The sequence below is a fragment of the Mustela putorius genome, unplaced genomic scaffold (genome assembly GCF_011764305.1).
Source record: "Mustela putorius furo isolate JIRA1106 unplaced genomic scaffold, ASM1176430v1.1 tig00003847_pilon_pilon_pilon, whole genome shotgun sequence".
Lineage (NCBI taxonomy): Eukaryota > Metazoa > Chordata > Mammalia > Carnivora > Mustelidae > Mustela > Mustela putorius.
In genome coordinates, this window is record NW_025422000.1 from 291,338 (window position 1) to 311,028 (window position 19,691).

The window sequence follows — 19,691 nt, forward strand, 5'->3', positions numbered from 1 at the left end:
TTTGAGAGGCAAGGTATAAAAGAATTATTTTTAAAAAGTAAGAGGGCTTGTATAAATCATTTATTTTGAACTATTCTAAAGCTATTACCCATAATGTAATATGTATATGTACATATTAAATACAGATTTTTAAAATTTTTTTTTATTTTTTATAAACATATATTTTTATCCCCAGGAGTACAGGTCTATGTATTATCAGGTTTACACACTTCACAGCACTCACCAAAGCACATACCCTCCCCAATGTCCATAACCCCACCCCCCTTCTCCCAACGCCCCTCCCCCAAGCAACCCTCAATTTGTTTTGTGAGATTAAGAGTCACTTATGGTTTGTCTCCCTCCCAATCCCATCTTGTTTCATTGATTCTTCTCCTACCCACTTAAGCCCCCATGTTGCATCACCACTTCCTCATAGCACGGAGATCATATGATAGTTGCCTTTCTCTGCTTGACTTATTTCGCTAAGCATGATATGCTCTAGTTCCATCCATGTTGTCGCAAATGGCAAGATTTCATTTCTTTTGATGGCTGCATAGTATTCCATTGTGGATAAAGAAGATGTGGTATATATACACAATTAAATACAGATTTTTTAAAAAGATTTTACTTATTTATTTGACACACAGAGAGAGATCACAATCTGGCAGAGATGCAAGCAGAGAGAGAGAGGGGAAGCAAGCTCCCTGCTGAGCAGAACCCCATGTGGGGCTGGTTCCCAGGACCCTGAGACCATGACCTGAGCCGAAGACAGAGGCTTTAACCCACTGAGCCCCCAAGGTGCCCCAAAGCAAGTATTTTTAAATAATGTGTTTACCCATGTGATTCAGAGTTATGCTGTCTCAACATTCCCTTAATAAATAAATAACCAAAATAATGGACTTTTTTCATCTAGATGATTTATCCTTTTTAACATGCATTTCCCTTTAAGAAGCAACATTGATCATGTGAAATCACACCTGTGATGAATTATATATATAGAACTAAATACAGCAAAGACCCAGCAAGGAAGTTCCATGGATGGTTCTGATCCTGACCACTTTTATTAAATCAGGAAAGGAAGGCTGAGTGGCAGTTCAAGAGGAGAAGTAACCATCCACTAATAACTGCACCATAGGTGGGAATCTACTCACCCAGTGCCTCTCCTTCCAAAAGCTTCTCTTTCTAGTCCAGTCTGTGGAAACCTATGTTATCCCTCCTCCTTCACCTTGGTCCCAGCAGGTGCAAAGTCTTGGGACATGACCCCTGTTCCCGATACTAGTGGAAGAAATACATATGAAAGCATAGAATTAAATGCAGCATGATCACTGTAGTAGCAGAGTATCAACAAAATGAGAGCTGGCATGAATTAACACTATTAGAGATAGCTGTGTGTATATGATTATTTGTTTATCATTAACTATATAGTTCATTTCATGTCATGGTTTCAGATTTCAATCATGCTTTAGGGATTTTCTTTGTCACTTACAAAGTACACCATTTCGGTATCACCTTCTCATAGGGTGAAAAGATCAGTCTGAAATGGATGGAGCAAACCATGACTTCAGTCACTAAATCCAGGACCCAGAGGCAATCCATGTTGGCAACACTCCTCACCAATGGCTCCCCTTCTCACTGTGGGTGTCTCGTGGTCAAGATCCAGCCAGAAAATGGTGACAATTCCGAATCTAATTTGCTAAGAAGCTGAATAAATTTTGATTCTACAATTTGAGGTATAATCAGGTGTGAATTATATAGTCAGCATACATGAAAGACTAGCAAATTCAAAGTGCCATTACAGAACTTAATGTATTTAATTTAATTTAATTTAATTTGGAATATGATGAATTTCCATAGCTGGACACTAGTTAGGTGCCAAAGTATGCTTTCAGAAAATGACAACACCCAGAAAAGACAGTCAGGAGTGTGTGAATTTATTTTATGGCTCCTTTTCTAATTTCCAGTGTGTCTTCAAATACAATTTATGAAATGATTTATGAAACACTGCAACAATAGAACAAAGCCCCACCTCTGAAAAAGATGCAATGAAAATAATATTGCTAAACCACGTCTGGATTATTTGAAAGGTTAAATCTTTTTATATTAAGTTCTCAATATGTTATGTAAGGGTTCATTACTGATTCTTTGCAGCTATGAAGAGTCAAAAAATCACTATAATAGGAAACTAGTCACTATCTGACCCCACTGTCAGGGCTCCCTGCTTAATACCAGAGTCTACCTCATTCATCTTGTCAACTAAATGTTGAATGTCAATACCAGAAAAACTCAGACTGCAGAGAAAAGGCATAATCTTGGCAAAGAAGAAGGATGACAGGAGGCTCTGAAACTTCCCCCAATCATATACAAAGCACAGACAGATGAAGATCTAACAAGAGTTAGACCCACTCACTGTGGAAGAAAATTGACAAGAATGACAACTGGGTGGGCCGTCGCATAAGAGAATGGTTTCAATATCAAAGAAGTGTCTCAAGAAAATGAATGAAGCATTTGAATATTCTTTCAAAAAATCTTTTAAAACTACTAGAAAAGTTAAACATGAAATGAAGAATATCACATCATTTTATCATGTAATGTCATAAAATGTATGCCGCCCAGCAAGATTCAGCATTTGGTTCACTCTTTTTGAGATTCAATTTATTAACTGATGTTTTAACCTACATTCTGTCATATATTAGATAAAACTAATAACATAAATGTTCATTTTATCGAAATGAAGTCCCAATCAAGCTTCGCCCCCTCCCACTTAGAAAATTCTGCTCCCTTTCTTCACAGATTAACTTTCAATGGCCTTCTTCCCAAACGACCTATCCTTAAGTAACAAGGGCCATCTATAAATCAATTCTGTCTCAAGGCAATAGACAAATTTGTATCTACCAAATCACTTTGTAGAAAAGAAAAAAAATTCTGATCACAACCTCTGTTAGACTCACACTCATAAAGTAAGAGAACATGACTTGAAGTCAATATACTGTCAGACACAAACTTAATCATATGTAAAGCAGGAAATGGATGTTAAAATGGTTTTGTGCCATTATATTTCTCCATGTAGAAAGCCAAGAGGTGTCAAATTTCTATTCTGTTTCTATTTCGTAAAATGCAGTGACTATTTTGATCTTATTTTTTTCCAGCACCTTCATATATTAATAATTCTCCCTCTTATCTTTTAATATGATTGTTTTCAGATTGGAGAGATCTATTCCAAACAGGGCTATCATGGATATAAAGCTGAATTACCAAGTAATATAATGCTTTTTGATACTCCCTTGTTGATAGAGTTCATTATGATTCCAAAGATTAAAGTTACCATTACAACGCTATCAATCAGCCAAAAAAGCAGACCAAGACAGCAACTGGTCCTGTTCTATGAAATGAATCAGTGACTCTGATTAAACAACTAACGAACTTCCTTTCCAAGCACACTGATCATTGCCCTACAATTACCTTTGGTAGAATATCCTATGCAATGCTCTGAATGTTGGATAAGACATAAAAATGAGATATGATAAATTATACTAATAAAAGGCAAAACTTCAAATATGAGCAATTAAACTACAGATCTTCTGTAATGACAGTCACTATGTAAATGATGACAAAACCTAATTTCTATATTCAATTTACTTCTAAATGGCAAGCAATCAAATTAATCTAAAGAATTAGCTTAATTTTTTTCTGAGTAGATACAATATTACATGGTGACAAGGAATATAGGTTTAAACTCTGCCATCCATTAGCTGTAAGCACTTGAGGGAAATTTTATGGCCCTCATTTTTTAAATCTGTGTAATGGGGATTATAATACCTCCGCAAACTGTTAAGGGCTCACCAAGATTGCATACAATGGAAGATCAGTCTTTCCCCAAAAGGAAAGTGGCTGACTGGCCAATAAGGACCTCTGTCTTCCCCTAGGCAAGACTACAGGATTCTTAGATTTTGATCTTGAATCCTGAGTGATGTAATAGAATGACAGAAAAAATTATTAGAGTCTATTCATTTTAGTCAGGGCACTGATGAACCTACTTACGAGCATTGGCTGCCTAGACACCCTTGAGAGTGTAGCTTTTCTACTGATTCTGTGAGCTGCCCCATATCTTTTTAAATTAATTTTTCTTTTAGTTTCTGTGACTTGGAACTATCTAACCTTAACTGAAGTAATATAACACCTTCAGTAGGCAGGAGCATGTATTAGACAAATAGGAATTTCTCAAGGGTAAAATCCTACCATTGAAGCAGAGCTTTAAAATATTACTCATTTGCATAGCATTTGACATTATTCAAGGCACCTCCACTTATTTCGTTTGGCTCCTATAATAACCCACATAGTATGTGGGAGAGGTCTGATACATCATCCCCAAAGTAAGGGTTAGAGTCCGGACAAAAAGATGAAGTCTGCTTGAAAATCAGGCTTCAGCTCTATGTCATCTAATTTGGGACCATAGATTTCAATCACTTGTTTACCTAAATTCAACATAAAGGAATGTAACGATAATTTATAGCACAGAATATTAGACAGGCAAGATACCTGATATATTTCACTCTAAAAAGCCTTTATTTGATTAATGGGAAGATAAGACTGGATAATGAAGTGACTTACTTGAAATAAATAATCCACCTAAGGTGAAAATAATGCTAAATCATGGTGTATCAGATTCAGATCCCATTCAAGAAATTTTAGTTACTGGAGCGAGGTGTCATCCCTCAGGTGGTCCTCAAGGGTCTGCAGGAGCTTGGGGAAGGAATTAGACAGGGAGTTGTTGTTTTTCCCAACCTTATAAGCTCAAGACTTCTTACCTCAAAGGTTTTTTAAGTAACTCTCCATTCTTAGCCAGCATGCCACCTGATATCTGCCCTTGGCCATGTCCTAAACCCACTAGAGCTACTCTAAACATACACAAAGCTGTCTGCAAGCTGAGCAGTAATCTCTGTTTGCAATTTAGAGAAAGCTCTGTATCTATCCTCCTTCCCAACCCAGGGCCTGCATTTATTCTTTAAGACTACCCCTCTCTCCTGGACAAATTGGAGTCCTATCAGCAGTTTCTCCAAAGCTTCCAGAAACAGACCAGGTGTGAGTATTATAAGACCTTTCCCCCTCTCTCCAAGCTGGTGGACTGAGATGAGGAATCATGTTCTTATCAAAAATTGCCAACCAGTTAGCTGGGCCTTCCTCCAAGCTGCATTCCCTCAATGTCCCAAAACCCCCCAAAGTAGCCTGGCTGTGTCTCATGCAATTATATTCAAATCCTACTCAAATAGAATCTGCATTGCTGTGCCCTTTTATTGGGACCCAACACTCATATGATCTCCTCTGTGCCTGCTGGAACTGTAGTCATATCTGATTTCCTGCAGCCAGTTTCCTCTGTCCAGGTGCTGCATTTTTTCCTCTTGCACTTCAACTGTTTGTTGTAAACATAGAGAGCTGGTGAGATTGAGGGACCCCCTGTTAGGGGCTGATAGTAACGGGAACATGATCCACACACATTCTTCCTTTGAGTAACTGGCTTGCCCAGAGCAAGAAATATCAACTTTTTAAAGAATCTCTTAATTCTGCACTAGATACAATTCTTTTTTTTTAGAAAATAAGTGAGGAGGAACAAAATTATGACAGATTCCATTCCCCTAGAGTACCGAGAAGAATCTGTGAGGTTTTGTTTTGGGAAAAGGCTGGGCAGATATCAATGAAAAACCCTGCAATGTAAAGCACATTCAGGTTTTCTTCCAATGCTCAAGTGACAACAGAATGACAAAAGCAAACTTCAATCCATTTTTCTCAACCCAGCAGGACAACCACTCCCCAGGAAAGGAATTATCATCGTGAATCAACTGTAAAACACACAACCATTTTAACTGACTGAAATAAGTAGCATTCATGCTGAAATATGAGGTCACCCTGGACACTTGAAATGAAAGAATATAAAGAGAAAGCTTTGATCCCTGCTGGATTTGAAAGTTTCATGGTGAAGAGTGGATAAACTGGGGAATTCGTGGACGTCAACGTTTGAGGTTTCTTTGCAAATGTGAATGGATATAATTTTAGATCTAAATGGAAACCAACATATTGAAGATACGAAACAAATCAGTCAATTATAAGGTCCTATAGATAAAAAGCAATCCAATCGAATTTGTGTGATACATTATTTGGTTGGAAACATTTTAAATCTTCCCTATACCTTTAAAAAATGTCTTAATTGCTTTACTTTATAAAAATAAATGATCCCAGTTGAAAGCTCATCTCATCTCAATTAAGTCAATTTAAAGACAAAATTTTAGTTTATGCATTATAACATAGAGCTCCAACCCCATGAAATAATAGGGATTAAAAGTTACCATGGATGAAAACATATATCACTCTTCGTTTGCTTTTTTTATCATTTAAAAAAAATCTTTCTTTAATGTGTCATAAATCCATAAGACTTTTCATCTTGAATGGACCTTAAAAATCACATCATAGACAGTCTCTTCATTTAGAAATGATGAAATAATTGCAATGAAATGCAATTTAAGAGACTAAGTGGCCTTAAAATGAAATTCATCATCAAGCACCTAATTTAGAATCTGAAAATAACAGTATCATAGAACACATATGGGGCATAACTCCCCTTCCTTACTCTCTCCAGGTTTTAGGCTATGTACTTACTGACCAAAGGAGGGCAGGATAATCAAGATGCACAAATACTGAAATACCAAAGCTCATAACCCACACAATATTAGAAGGTTCTATGACAAAGCTTTCAGGTTGATGTTAAGTCAATTAACTTGCCACTCTAAAGATATTTAAAAATGATAATGACAGCACTTTGCAGAAATGGTTATAGCCCTCTGGCATTATCTGTTAAAATGACCATTTATGGTTCCATCCAATGTCAACAATTCTACATGCAGCACAAGACATAACAAAACAATTTTAAGCTCCATTGTTGAGTAGAGTGAATGTACCTCCCAGCCTTCAATGTGAGACTGCCATTCCTCTAAGACGTCTAACTTCTCCATCTGCATCTTGGCCTCGTTTATGTTGTAACAGACAGCTTTCACGACTTGGAGGGCTTCCATTACCGCTGCGTAGTCACTGTGTTTCCTTGGACTCTGCTTCAGCAACTCCTGTTTATACACACAAAAAATAAATCGCCCTTTGATCTTCAGCTTTCTGGTATAGCATGTTCAGAATGGCCAGGAAATGAGAACTGCAGAGATTGTGAGAGCCACTTTCAGAAGGGACATCACAAACTCCACTAAAATTCAGATCAAAAACAAAGGTTGAATCAATGAATCAATGACACAATATACTTTTTTTTTTTACCCTGACACACATTTTGCAGCTCCTTTAATCTTTTTTTTGCCTTAAATCTCCCTGATATTTGGTGTTTTAAAAACTAAATTAGATTTCTCTCACAAAACCTTTTGAATTGTCAAATATCTCACCTGCAGCATGTAATTTGTTTAAAAACTAAATTAGATTTCCTCCTTTTGAATTGTAAGATTGATTGATTCCCTCTGCTCCAACAGAAATAGAACTCTGTATGTCTTCCTAGAGCCTTAAGGAACATTAAGTCTTTATATAAATATGTCTCATAATATCAAAAATAATTTCAATGCCTTATTTCCTAATACACCTTTGAGAAACTACAAAAACATGCCATAAGTAAAGCAAAATTTTTAAATAATGTCTTATACTCTAGCAAAATAAATAACTTACAAGTTCCATGATACTCCATCACTAACAGAGCAATTATGCTATTTTCACCAAAAACCTGGTTTCACTTTCTGCAATGAATGAATTGCCATAAGCCCCTCCACAGATTATTTTTTTGTTGTTGTGGTTTTGATTTTGGGGGTTTTGGGGGGCATTTTATGTTTTTTTTTTCCATTTAGGATATCAGAGCAAGCGTGATCTTTAATATTTTAAATTTAAAAGGTTTTGTTTGTTGTTTAGAAGCACAAAATTAAACATCTTCACCCACTCCCACTGTGTAGACAGTTGTGACCACATTGCTTTTTAATCAGTCATTTGTTTCTTTACTACAGTTGCCATCATCACGTAACTAACACAATTACAGAAATCCTGGGGCAAGTCTTTAAAATAATTTTCTCAATTCTTAATATCCAGTGGGAAATTATGCAGTTGTTATACTCTCTTGAGGGCTGTTACTGTTGAAACTTCTGCCATAAACTTTGACCCTGCATTCAGTATGTTCAAACTCCATTCTGCAGAGCTATCGCCAGAAGAATACACATTGCATCACTCCCAACATAAAATTTAAAAACTTATGTTGGATCACAAATCCATAAAAGAGATATGCTAGCTTCTCTAAAAATTCTAAAGTGCAGAAGTATTTGTAAATTATGTGAAGTGGTCAAGTCAGTCTGTGGACTGTGATTTGAGGTCCTATGGAATTGTGCCCAGTGGGTATCCATGAAGTTGAGACATGAATGTAGACAATGTGAAGTAGCAAGAAAAATAACTAGTAATAATCTTTTGTCAGTTACTTTCTATGAACACTGTACTGGTTGGCCACACCAATAATTTCAAGTTCCACAAATATGACCAATAGTTTAACACAAAGTGTAACCTCAATGTTTTTCTCTGAATAAATAAAGCCAACCGAAATCAAAGAGATTATCAGCACAATGGTACAACAACAAAAAAATTATCAACACCAACATATCTACTACACAAGTAAATAGTTTCTTTGTGAAGATAATCATCCAAAGAAGGGGAAAGATGGCATCTTTCCACTTCTTGAAGGAGCGCTGAGTTGATCATTTTCTTCCTAAGCAAGGATGTGGCCATTATTCTATCTGTTGAGAGGTCAGATCAGCCAACCCTATCTGGTGGTCATCCCCATCCAGAAGTTATTTAGAACAACTACTTAGCATGATATCCTTCTCTTAATATCACTATCCCTTCTGACTCTTAAAACAAACAGATGCCTGGGATTGCTAAATCAGGTCCAGGAATAGCTGATGTGATCTGAGTCACCAAGTCAAGAGTCTGAAAGGACTCTCAGAAAGACAGGAGTCATGTTTGCCCCAACCTTCCTGTACTGAAGACCATATTAAAGGTCTGCAGAACTGAAGATCCCCATGTTAGCTTCCCTCTGTGGCTTAGCCAAGCAATTTTAACTTGTTTTTTTAAATAAGGAGAAATTGTTTTTCAAAGAAATTTTACACAATTTGTTTCTCCCAATTATGCAACTCATGGAAGTTGTAGTTAAAAAAATGTATTTTAAGTTCAAATTCCTTATATTTGTTTCTCAAAAAGTAAATCAATAAGAACACCAGTTAATATCTTGCATAACATATTGAAATATTTTAAATTTTTAAAAATTTAAAGAAGTAGTTAAACTATTAAGATAAATCAGAATCAAATATATATGAATAATAATAGCTAACATATACGGAGTACATGCTGTGCTAAATGATTTGCATAACAGTTTAATTACTATGTTTATGTAATACATTTTCCATATGTGTGTATATATATATGTATATACACATATACACAGACATACACATCCGTTATACACATCCTTGCAGACATATGCTACAATTTCATCATCATTATTTCTGCTTCATTAATAAAAACCCAAGGCTTTAAGAAGTTAGAATATGTATTCAGTCACACAGCTAGTAAGCAGAATACTTAGGATCTGAACTCAGAGCTCCCGTGCTCAACCACAAACACAAATGGCTGCTGTGGTTCCTAGAAGCACCATTTCCAGAATTGCTATTCCAATCTATTCACATATTCTTACAGTACAAGCATAATTAGCACATTAAAATATGGCGCCTGGGTGGCTCAATGGGTTAAGCCGCTGCCTTCGGTTCAGGTCATGATCTCAGGGTCCTGGGATCGAGTCCCGCATCGGGCTCTCTGCTCAGCAAGGAGCCTGCCTCCTTCTCTTTCTCTCTGCCTGCCTCTCTACCTACTTGTAATCTCTCTCTGTCAAATAAATAAATAAATGTTTAAAAAAAATATGATTTTCACAATAACACTTTTAGTCATTGTAATGAGGCAATGGCCTACGACCATTAATGTGTCCAGAGGCAGTACTTGCTTAGCACGGTCATTCTACATCCTACCATTTATTGTCCCATGTGACCCACAACATTTCCTATAATACTGATTCAAAAACCAAACTGTGAAATTATGTAACTTTCACTTTAAGTTCATTAGCATCAATGGGGAAGTCAAAAAATAAAACAATAGATTTACTTAAGATAATGAACCCTGTAGATAATATGCAATATAAACTTGTCATAAGATATTTAATGGGATCTATCTTGAAACTAATGCATTTACTCTAAAGAAAACTCAAATGGATAAGTTTTATACAGAGAGCACTAAAAGTCTCCTTTCCTAAAAGATTTGTTTCCTAATCCATATATATGTGATGAAATAGCTATTTTTCCTAGTAACTCTGAGCTGCACTTTCTTCAGAAAATCAGATTATTTAAAAGAAAAAAATTTAAAGCAAAATATGCAGCAAAATATGCAGATACAAGAAAGATACTACAGTAAAATAAACACATAAAATACCTTCAAAATGAGAGGGTATTTGCAAATTCTTTGTATTGGTGTTACTAAATATCCTTCCAGGGGAACATCTGTATTCTTCCGTCCTCCAAGTAGCATGCAGTTCTGCAGTGGAGATAAAAATAATCATGAATTTTTAAAGCTGAAGGCATGAAATTTTATCATAAAATTTTCTGTCAAAAACTTGTGAAAGCCTGTCTTTATACCTTCTTTCTCTGAGATGAGCCTGGGAAATCACAAAGAACATTTACAGATGACAAAGAGAAGTATTTTCATATCACGTTAGTTATAGAAACCAAAATATGTTTCAAATACATACCTTTAAAATTAATTTTCATGTACTATCCTCTGAAGTCTGAAGAAAAGAAATAGGATAGAAATGGAGGAATAAATGATGGGTAGGTGGATGGATGGATGGATGGATGGATGGACAGATGGGTGGATGAATGGACTGATGGATAAATAAATAATAGACACAAAGATACACAGATCAATCCTGCTTATAAAGGAGTTGTGTTGTAGCTGAATTGTGGTGTTGTGCTGTGTTGTAAAGAGCAGGGCTGGAGACAACTGGGTTCTATACATCCTCACCACTGACTAGTGATGTAACTTTGTGAGGGAGTCCTGTGAGCATGAACCCCACTGTTGCAGAACTTCCCAGCAGACAAAGGGCTTCCGGGAACTGTTATGAACTAGGAGATGTTATGGAGGATGTTATAACCGACCACAGATAGACCACCAGGACATGGGGTACGTGCTACAAGTAACATCAGCAGCAGCAGACGAGCAGCCTCGCACGTACAGCAGACCGCAGATTAACCGCAAGCGCCTTTGACGCAGTGACTGAACTGGCATATAAGCAACACTGGCCCTCTGCTTGTCAGAGGGCTCTTGGGACACTCTCGCTCAGATCATCCTCCCGGTCGATGCACCCAAAAGGTGTGCTCCAGGGAGGGGATTGGTCACCTTATCAGTTGATGCACCCAAACGGTGTGCTCCTGAGAAGGGGATGGAGCCCTCTCCCTAGCCCACGTGGCTAGAGTTGTCTGTCTTGTATTAGCTATTGTGTGGCACATGCTAATAAACAGTTTTCGCTTTCAGTTATTGTGTGTGACCCATTTGCTTCCACCATCAGACCGGCTCACTCCCCTGGGAGCTCCGTGAGTGGCAGAGAGCTCCCACTTTGGGTTGATTTCAGAATGCTAGTTTTCCTGCCTGTAAAACTGTCGTGTTTTAACCAAGTGATTGCTAAATTACTTTTAGTTATAATACACTACCAGTGACAATGGCCAGCCAGTCTCTGAGAAGGAGGTCAGGTATGATCACCAGAGAGGCAAGATGAATGGAGAAATCTCAAAAGCAGCAATCAGAATAAGATGTAATAGAAGAGAGAATCAACTCTGATTAAAAAAAAAAAAAAAAAAAAAGCCTATATCCTCTGAAGCATCTTGTCTTTATTTCATAGTTTAAGTATCAATTTAAAAAAGAAAAAGATTAGAAACTTGTGCCAAATCCTTTTCCTACAATGCCTATCAGAGTGGCTGGCAAAAAGAAAGTAGTCAATAAATATGTAATAAATGGAGAAAAGGGCTCCTCAAATATCATACTGATAATTTAACAACCTTTATACCAGCATTTTACAAGGGCTGAGACTACTGTCTGACATACATTGAGAAGCGAGACCAAGAGCTAAACAGGAAAGGATGAAAAAGAAAAGACTGGGGGTAGCAGTATATGTCCCCACCCCCGACTGTCGTGAGCAACTTGGCTTTAGCCAAATGTATTCATGTCAGCAAAACTAACATCATGCCTTTAACTTCACCCAGACACTTTAGAAGACAGGGAAGCAAAGAAATGTTCTGACTCAAGCATGCTCTTTGAGGGCTTCATCCCCCATTGCAATCAGTTTACCAAAATATTTTTTCCAACCCCACATGGTGCTGTCCCCAGAGGAACCATATGAAACACAACCATGTACATCTCACTGTATTTCCAGTGATGTTTCAGCATCCCTACATAAGTTAGCACCCCTTATAAACACATCCACCCCTTTCCCCATCCCTGGGTTGAAGTACCCTAAGAATTTCATGACTGCTTAACACACTGTTATTTCCTTGTCTAATAGGCCTGTACAGATCATGGACTGTCTTCATAACAGCAGAGGTGGGTTGTCACTTTAGACTGGCTTATGAAAGCCAACTCTCTCTCCATGCGTCCAGAAAGAATATCTTCTAAATGACCTCCCAGAGATCTCCCTGATGATGAAAACGGTGGTGGCATATCCAAGTATCCATCACCAAATCTGTAAACTCTCACCTGTCTTCCCAAGGGTGACTGTTATTAACCCCCATTTTACAGAGATGGAAAATGACACCAGCGATGTACTGAATTTCTTAAAGTCATTCATGTAATTAGAGGTCACTTAGTACCAGAGCGGGAATTATAAAAGCCAGGTTTCCTACCAGACTGTGCTGTAAGACCATATAAAAACCAGCACTCTTCGGACTTTACTGGCATGGCTTGACACAATTCAGTCAATAAACTAGACCAAGGGGATCAAAGAGTTGACTATGCTGAGAAAAGACCGGATTCACTAAGACAATGAAGCTCTAACACCTCCTAAAAAGCCCTAAAATTTTAGTGGCATAGACACCTCTTCTGGCTGTGGCAGAGAAAAGGGATCAGTAAATCCTCTTCCAAAAAAAACCAAACCAAACCAAACCAAAACAACAACAACAAAAAAACAACTGTAACCTCAGCAAACTGTCAAAAATATCAACTTCAGAGCTCTGGAAATCAACTAAAGTCAAACAAACAAACAAACAAACAAACAAAAAAACGATCTTTTTATTCATGAAAAACTGTGGAAATTTCAGCTAAGAAAGGTGGGAGTCTATAACATTCTCACAAGAGCTTCTCCCACCTTCCCTCTGCCTCCTCATGCCCTATAACATTCTCACACGAGCTTTCTCCCACCTTCACTCTGCCCTCCTCATGGCCTCCCATCCCTCCTCAGCTCACCCTGCACAGTAGCCCTATCAAAATGGTGCTTCCACAGTGGCTGTCCTGCAGTGGCTCCATCAAAGGGGCCCTGACATAGTGATAGACCCTGAAAACCTGCTTTCAGGTAGACCCTTTACTGCAGAGGGTAAATATCTCACTCCTGAGGGCATTGTCAATAAAGTTAGCACACTCTATAAGAAAAATGGAGAATGCCCACAATTCTGTTGGCCTGAGATTACAGCCCTCTTTGGAGCAGATATCAGGCTGTGCATCTGTAGAAAAGACCCAAAGGGGAAGGGGTATCCCCATGGAAATAAAAACCTAGATCTGACTTGATAACTGCCTACCCTTTGAATGTCTCCCCCACCCCCCACCAACTAACACATAGATCCATAGACAAGATGATTAACGATGTTTAGTCACCTCTGACAAACCATCAACAGAACTAAGTTAAGCAGTTACTGGAGTCACCCCCTAAAAAGAAAGGCTAAATTATAAAACAAAAAAAAAAAATGAGTAGAGATAGCAGCTGTACATACAAGAGTCACAGGTTCTTAAATCAAGTCCAGGAAAGTTACAACAACAAAACAAAACAACACAAACAAAAAACAAAAACCAACTTCAGGAAATAGACTTGATAAATTAAGATGAATATTGTTCTTAGAGCAATCACACTAAACACTAAAAACACTAGACAGTAAAAAAAAAAAAAAAAAAAAAAAAAAAAAAAAAAAAAAAACACTAAAAAACTAAACACTAAAAAAAATAGTTCAAAAACAGCAACAGAGGAGATAAAACAGTACACTAAGGAAGGTAAAGGAGGAACAGAGGGGCAACAATAAAAACACATACACAAAAAACAGTAAAACGATACCTTTCAATACAATATCAATAATTCAGTTAAAGATCAATGAATGGAACACTCCAATCAAAAGTCAGAGATGATCAGGCTGGATAAAAAAGCAAGATCCAGGGCGCCTGGGTGGCTCAGTGGGTTAAGCCGCTGCCTTCGGCTCAGGTCATGATCTCAGGGTCCTGGGATCGAGTCCTGCATCGGGTTCTCTGCTCAGTAGGAAGCCTGCTTCTCTCTCTCTCTCTCTCTCTCTCTCTCCCTCCTTGTGATCTCTGCCTGTCAAATAAATAAATAAAAATCTAAAAAAAAAAAAAAAGCAAGATCCATAATGATGTACTATAGTTGGCTAATTGAATTTAAATAAAATACACTTTTTTTTAAAAAAAAGGTAGGATCTAACTATATACTGTCTCCCAGGGACATGTTTTAGATTCAAAGATCTAAATAGTTTGTAAGTAAAATACTGGAAAAAGACAAACAAACAGTACAAGAAGTGTCATGGCTATAATAATATCAGACAAAACAGACTTTAAGAAAAGAAATATCCCGGGGCACCTGGGTGGCTCAGTGGGTTAAGCCTCTGCCTTCAGTTCAGGTCATGATCTCAGGGTCCTGGGATCAAGCCCCACATCGGGCTCTCTGCTCAGCACGGAGCCTGCTTCCCTCTCTCTCTGCCTGCCTCTCTGCCTACTTGTGATCTCCATCTGTCAAATAAATAAACAAAAATTTAAAAAAAAACAAACAAATAAATAAATAAAAAAGAAAATAAATATGCCTAGGGACAAAGAAAAACATTTTATGATCAATAGAAATACAAATACAAGCACTTTCAATGAGTATATATTTAACAACAGAGCCCCAATACATATAAAACAAAACTGACATAATTGAAAGGCAAGACAGACAATTTAACAATTAGACCTATAGATTTCAATATCCTACCCTCAATAACTGACAGAACACCTAGAGGAAAAGACAAAGAAGAGAAGAACAACACTATGAACAAAACTGACCTAACATTTATAGAATATTCCACTCAACAGCTGCAGAATATGCATAGTTTTTAAGCACACATGTAGCATACAGAGAGGGGGAAAAAAAAAAAAAAAAAAAAACTCCAGGACAGATCACATGCTAAGCCATAAAAATGTCTTAATGAATTTAAAAAGATTTAAATGATTTAATTATGTTCTCTGACCAAAATGGAATTAAATTTAAAAAGTCAACTACAGGAAGAAATTTGAAAAATTCCAACATTGGGAAATAAAATAACAGAATGTTAAAACTGATGATTCTAAGATTTTACCCTAACGACAAGCTCAAAAGTCAATAGGCCAGAGATTTCTGGATGCTGGAAGAACACGTGAAACTCCTAAGCCAGAGCTACAGGACTTTTTTCCCCTTAGAGCAATAGCAGTAGCCAGAGTATCATTATTTGGGGGCCAGTTTGCCAAGGCTCAGTTCCCAAATTGCAACACAGGGAAGACCAGGTGGCCCATGCACATGGGACACCAGGAAAGGAGACCTAAGGCTAAGAACCATGCATCTTTCATGAGGTCAGCAGGCATGACTGCCCATCGCTTAGGAGGAAGAGAATATCTCTACTTTCTGATATAAACATCCCTTATATTGTGATATAAACATCCTTTAAAGATCAGCCAGAACAAAAGCAGTCAGTCCCTCCACTCAGAAAATGTGCAGGGACACAGTCCCATGCAGAACTGCCTTGCAAGACAAACTCTAAATAAAGAAGAGACTATAGATATTACAAAGGAAACTAGACCTTTTCAATAACAAAACATATGAAAAATTTTAGGGAATAAAACTAATGCAGTGTGTAGGGCAAAATTCATAGCTTTAAACACCTATGTTGGAAAAAGCAAAAAGGTTCCAATAAAAACTCTTGACAAACTATGAATATAGTGGAATTTCTTCAACTGTAAGAGGACATCTGTGACAACAGTTAACATCACACTTCATGATGAAAAACTGATTGATTTCCCCCAAGATCAGAAACAAGGCAGGCATGTCTGTTCTTATCACTTCTATTCAATAGTAAACTGGTTCTAACCAGTGTAAAAAACCCAGGGGAGAAAAAAAAGACAACTATATTGTAAAGGAAGTAATATAACTGCCTTTACCCTCAGATGACTTCATTCTATATGTAAAGTGTCCTAAGAACCTACCAAAAAACTATTAGAACTAATACATGAATTTAAAGCACATGATACAAAAATATACAATAAACAAAAATAAATAAAAGTCAAATGTTTATATGGTAGCAATAAACAGTCCAAAAAATGATATTAAGATCATTCCAATCACAACAGCATCAAAAAAGAGCGAAATACTTGGGAAAAAACTTAACAAGTAAGTATAAAACCTGAATACGGACTTCTTAAATAAAATGAAAATATGTTCATAGGAAAAAAATTTAATAAATCCTACTTCAACAAAATGTAAGAATTTTGATTTCCAAAAGACAACATTTTTAAACAAACCACACTGAGTGGAAATATTCACAAATTATATGTCAGATACAGAAGGTGTATTCCAAAATAAAGAACACTTGTAGCTCAATATAAGATAAACATCTCAATTTAAAAATGGAGCAAAAGTTCTGAATAAACATTTCACCAATAGGATATATGAATGTCTAATGAGATCATTGAAAGCATGCCTGATATCAATGGTCATGAGAGAAATGCAAATAAAAATCACCTTGAGATAAACTACACCCACTAAACCAGCTGTAATTGCAACTGGTAATACCATGTGTTTGCAAAGATATAAAGAAACTGCAAACGTACATTGCTGGTGTATATGGCACAGTCATTTTGGCAGTTTCTTAAATATACACTTACTATGACCTAGCAATTCCACTCTTAGCATCCATCCAAGAAAATGAAAATATCCACACAAAGACTTGTACATGAATGTTCATCTCAGCATCGTTTATAAAACAGTTCAAACTGGACATTTCCTGACTTTTTCTATACTAATACCTCTCTCCAAAAAGATCTTCAAGGCCCATCATTAATCATACCTGCTTGCTGACCAAAGCCCATATACCGGCAAATGGATAAATAAAATATGGTATAGCCGTACAACGAATACTATCCAGCAATAAAAATGAATGGCATATGGATACATGTCACAATGGGGATGAACCTCAAAACATTTTACTCAGTAAAAGAAACCAGGTGTAAAATATTACATTGAAGGATTCCATTTGTAAGAACTATCCAGAAAAGGCAAACTACGGAGATTGAAAATAAATCAATGATTGCCTAAAGTTTACAGGGGTTGTAGAGATGGGCCATGAGCAGGCATGAGGGATGTGCTAGAAATATCTATAACTGGATATTGGGGATTATTCCTCCACTCCACAACTGGCTAGATATTATTGAATTGTACACTTACAATGTGGTCCTCACTGGCAATTAAATTGCCCAAATTACTACCAAAATATGCATTTCTTTGTGCTATCCTGAAGAAATGAAACATAGATTCTTCTTCTTTCTGTGGAAAGTGAGTAAAGAATTTATGCAGAAGAAAGGTCAATCTTTAAATTTCTTTTCTACCATATCCAGGATCTGCTTCCTTCCTGTGACTGCCCCACTTACAGCTCTCTTAGAAAAGCAAATGAAACCCTAGGGAGCTGAGGGATATAAAAGCGATGATGAGCATAAATGTCTTCTCTCACTAAGAATCTGTGGTTCTCACAAGCAATTCATAGTCAGCCAGGAGAGGGCATTATCAGTGTTTGCCCATCCATGAGCTCCTGCCAACTCTCTCTTCTTATGATTAGAGTCCTTTGGGACTCTAGTCTCCTAGGTTAGACACATTTAAAGCATTGTCCCATGAGTACTTTTTACACCACACTGATGCTAGTCCTTGGTTCCTTAGAGAGCCTATCAACAAATCACAGCGTATGGTAACACTCATATATATACTTACCAAAAGAAATGTGCAGATTGTTCTTATTTTGTTAAGTTCGAGAACCAATTTCTCTGCCTTCTCATGGTTACTACAATATTCATCATATATACGAAACTTGTCTTTCTGTGAATTTGAATAAGGATAAGTTAGAGAGAGTCATGGCAGTAGTTACTTGGAAAGATTAACCTGTATGATGTTTGTGAACATACTTTATGTGTCCAAAGTGTTTACAATATTTTGGGAGCTCTATTCTATGTATGTATCTAAGCACACTTTATTTATCAATTTTCTCTGATTCAAGAATAATAATCTAGGGAAAAAGGTCATATTAACTAGAGTCCAATATGATGTATGCAATACTAAGTAAATGAGCCAAATGGTAGCAAATTACAGAGAGGAGAGTGCTTAGCTTTCCTGAGAGGGTTCAGATACAGCTTTAAAAAAAAAAAAAAAAAAAAAAGTAGTATCTGAGCAAGTTTCAGAGAGATGAATCCATCATTCCCAGGCAGGGTGAGGGAAGAAAGCATTTTAGGAACAGGGAAAAGCATGTGCCTGATCATGCAAGAATAATAGAGAGACCTAGTACCCTGCAGTTCACATGCACCAATCTGGACAGCAGAGTTTAGGAGGGACACGAACAAATGAGAATAGTCAGCAACAAGTGACTAAGATAATGATGGACTTTGAAGACTCTAATATGAGACTCTCTGTGAAAAAGTATGAGAGGTAATTTCAAGTAGAATGATTTGTTAGTATAATAAAGTAAGGAAATGGTAGCTACTTTCAGACAGCTGTCATACTGTAATAGGACTTACAACAGCGTGTAGCTCCAAAACAAAATCCAAGACCACTGGGTGGAAATTGCAAGGGCAATCCACAATGGGCAGTGGTAGGCAGATTCAGGATTAACATAAAGGTCTTCTAGTGTTTATAGTTCTCACTAAAAGTGATCAAGTCGGAACAAAATAAATAACCTTCGTATTTGCTACAGAAGGGGTACTTTCAAAAAGGGAGTAATTTCACCATCATGGCCTCTGAGCATCCTTCCGTCATTAGATTTTCTCTCAGTGGCTTGGATTAGTATCTACCAAAGCAGCTCCAATACCAGGAAGACACAGAAAATGTATTGATCAAATATTAGAACCGAAGTACCCTCTTGAATTTCTATGACATACATTTGGAAAGCAACAATGCATACTATTTTATATAGCCAGCAAAAAATAGATTGAGTCTGTCTTTTTTCCACTGTATATTTTTTCCTGTTCTGTGGAAGATGAATTGACCATAGAGCTAAGGGTCCATATCTGGGCTCTCTACTCTGATCCAATGGTCTATGTGTCTTTTTTTTTTTTTTTTTTTAATTTTTCAA

The 19,691-nt window shown here is 37.0% G+C and overlaps 1 protein-coding gene across 4 annotated transcripts in view; it reads right to left on the reverse strand.

The window, feature by feature from the left end:
- The window catches only part of LOC123387217 (phosphatidylinositol 3,4,5-trisphosphate-dependent Rac exchanger 2 protein-like), a 53,952-nt gene that overhangs the window by 12,030 nt on the left and 22,231 nt on the right, over positions 1–19,691 (reverse strand). For 2 of the 4 annotated variants that reach the window (XM_045063238.1, XM_045063237.1), the window contains 3 exons: positions 18,341–18,445; positions 10,528–10,629; positions 6,927–7,088 (listed from right to left, as the gene is read on the reverse strand). In XM_045063238.1, coding sequence (XP_044919173.1) covers positions 6,927–7,088; positions 10,528–10,629; positions 18,341–18,445 — 369 coding nt within the window. Of the gene's footprint in view, positions 1–4,587; positions 4,720–6,926; positions 7,089–10,527; positions 10,630–18,340; positions 18,446–19,691 lie in introns of all 4 variants that reach the window. The other 2 variants (XR_006601536.1, XM_045063239.1) reach the window with 2 other exon arrangements.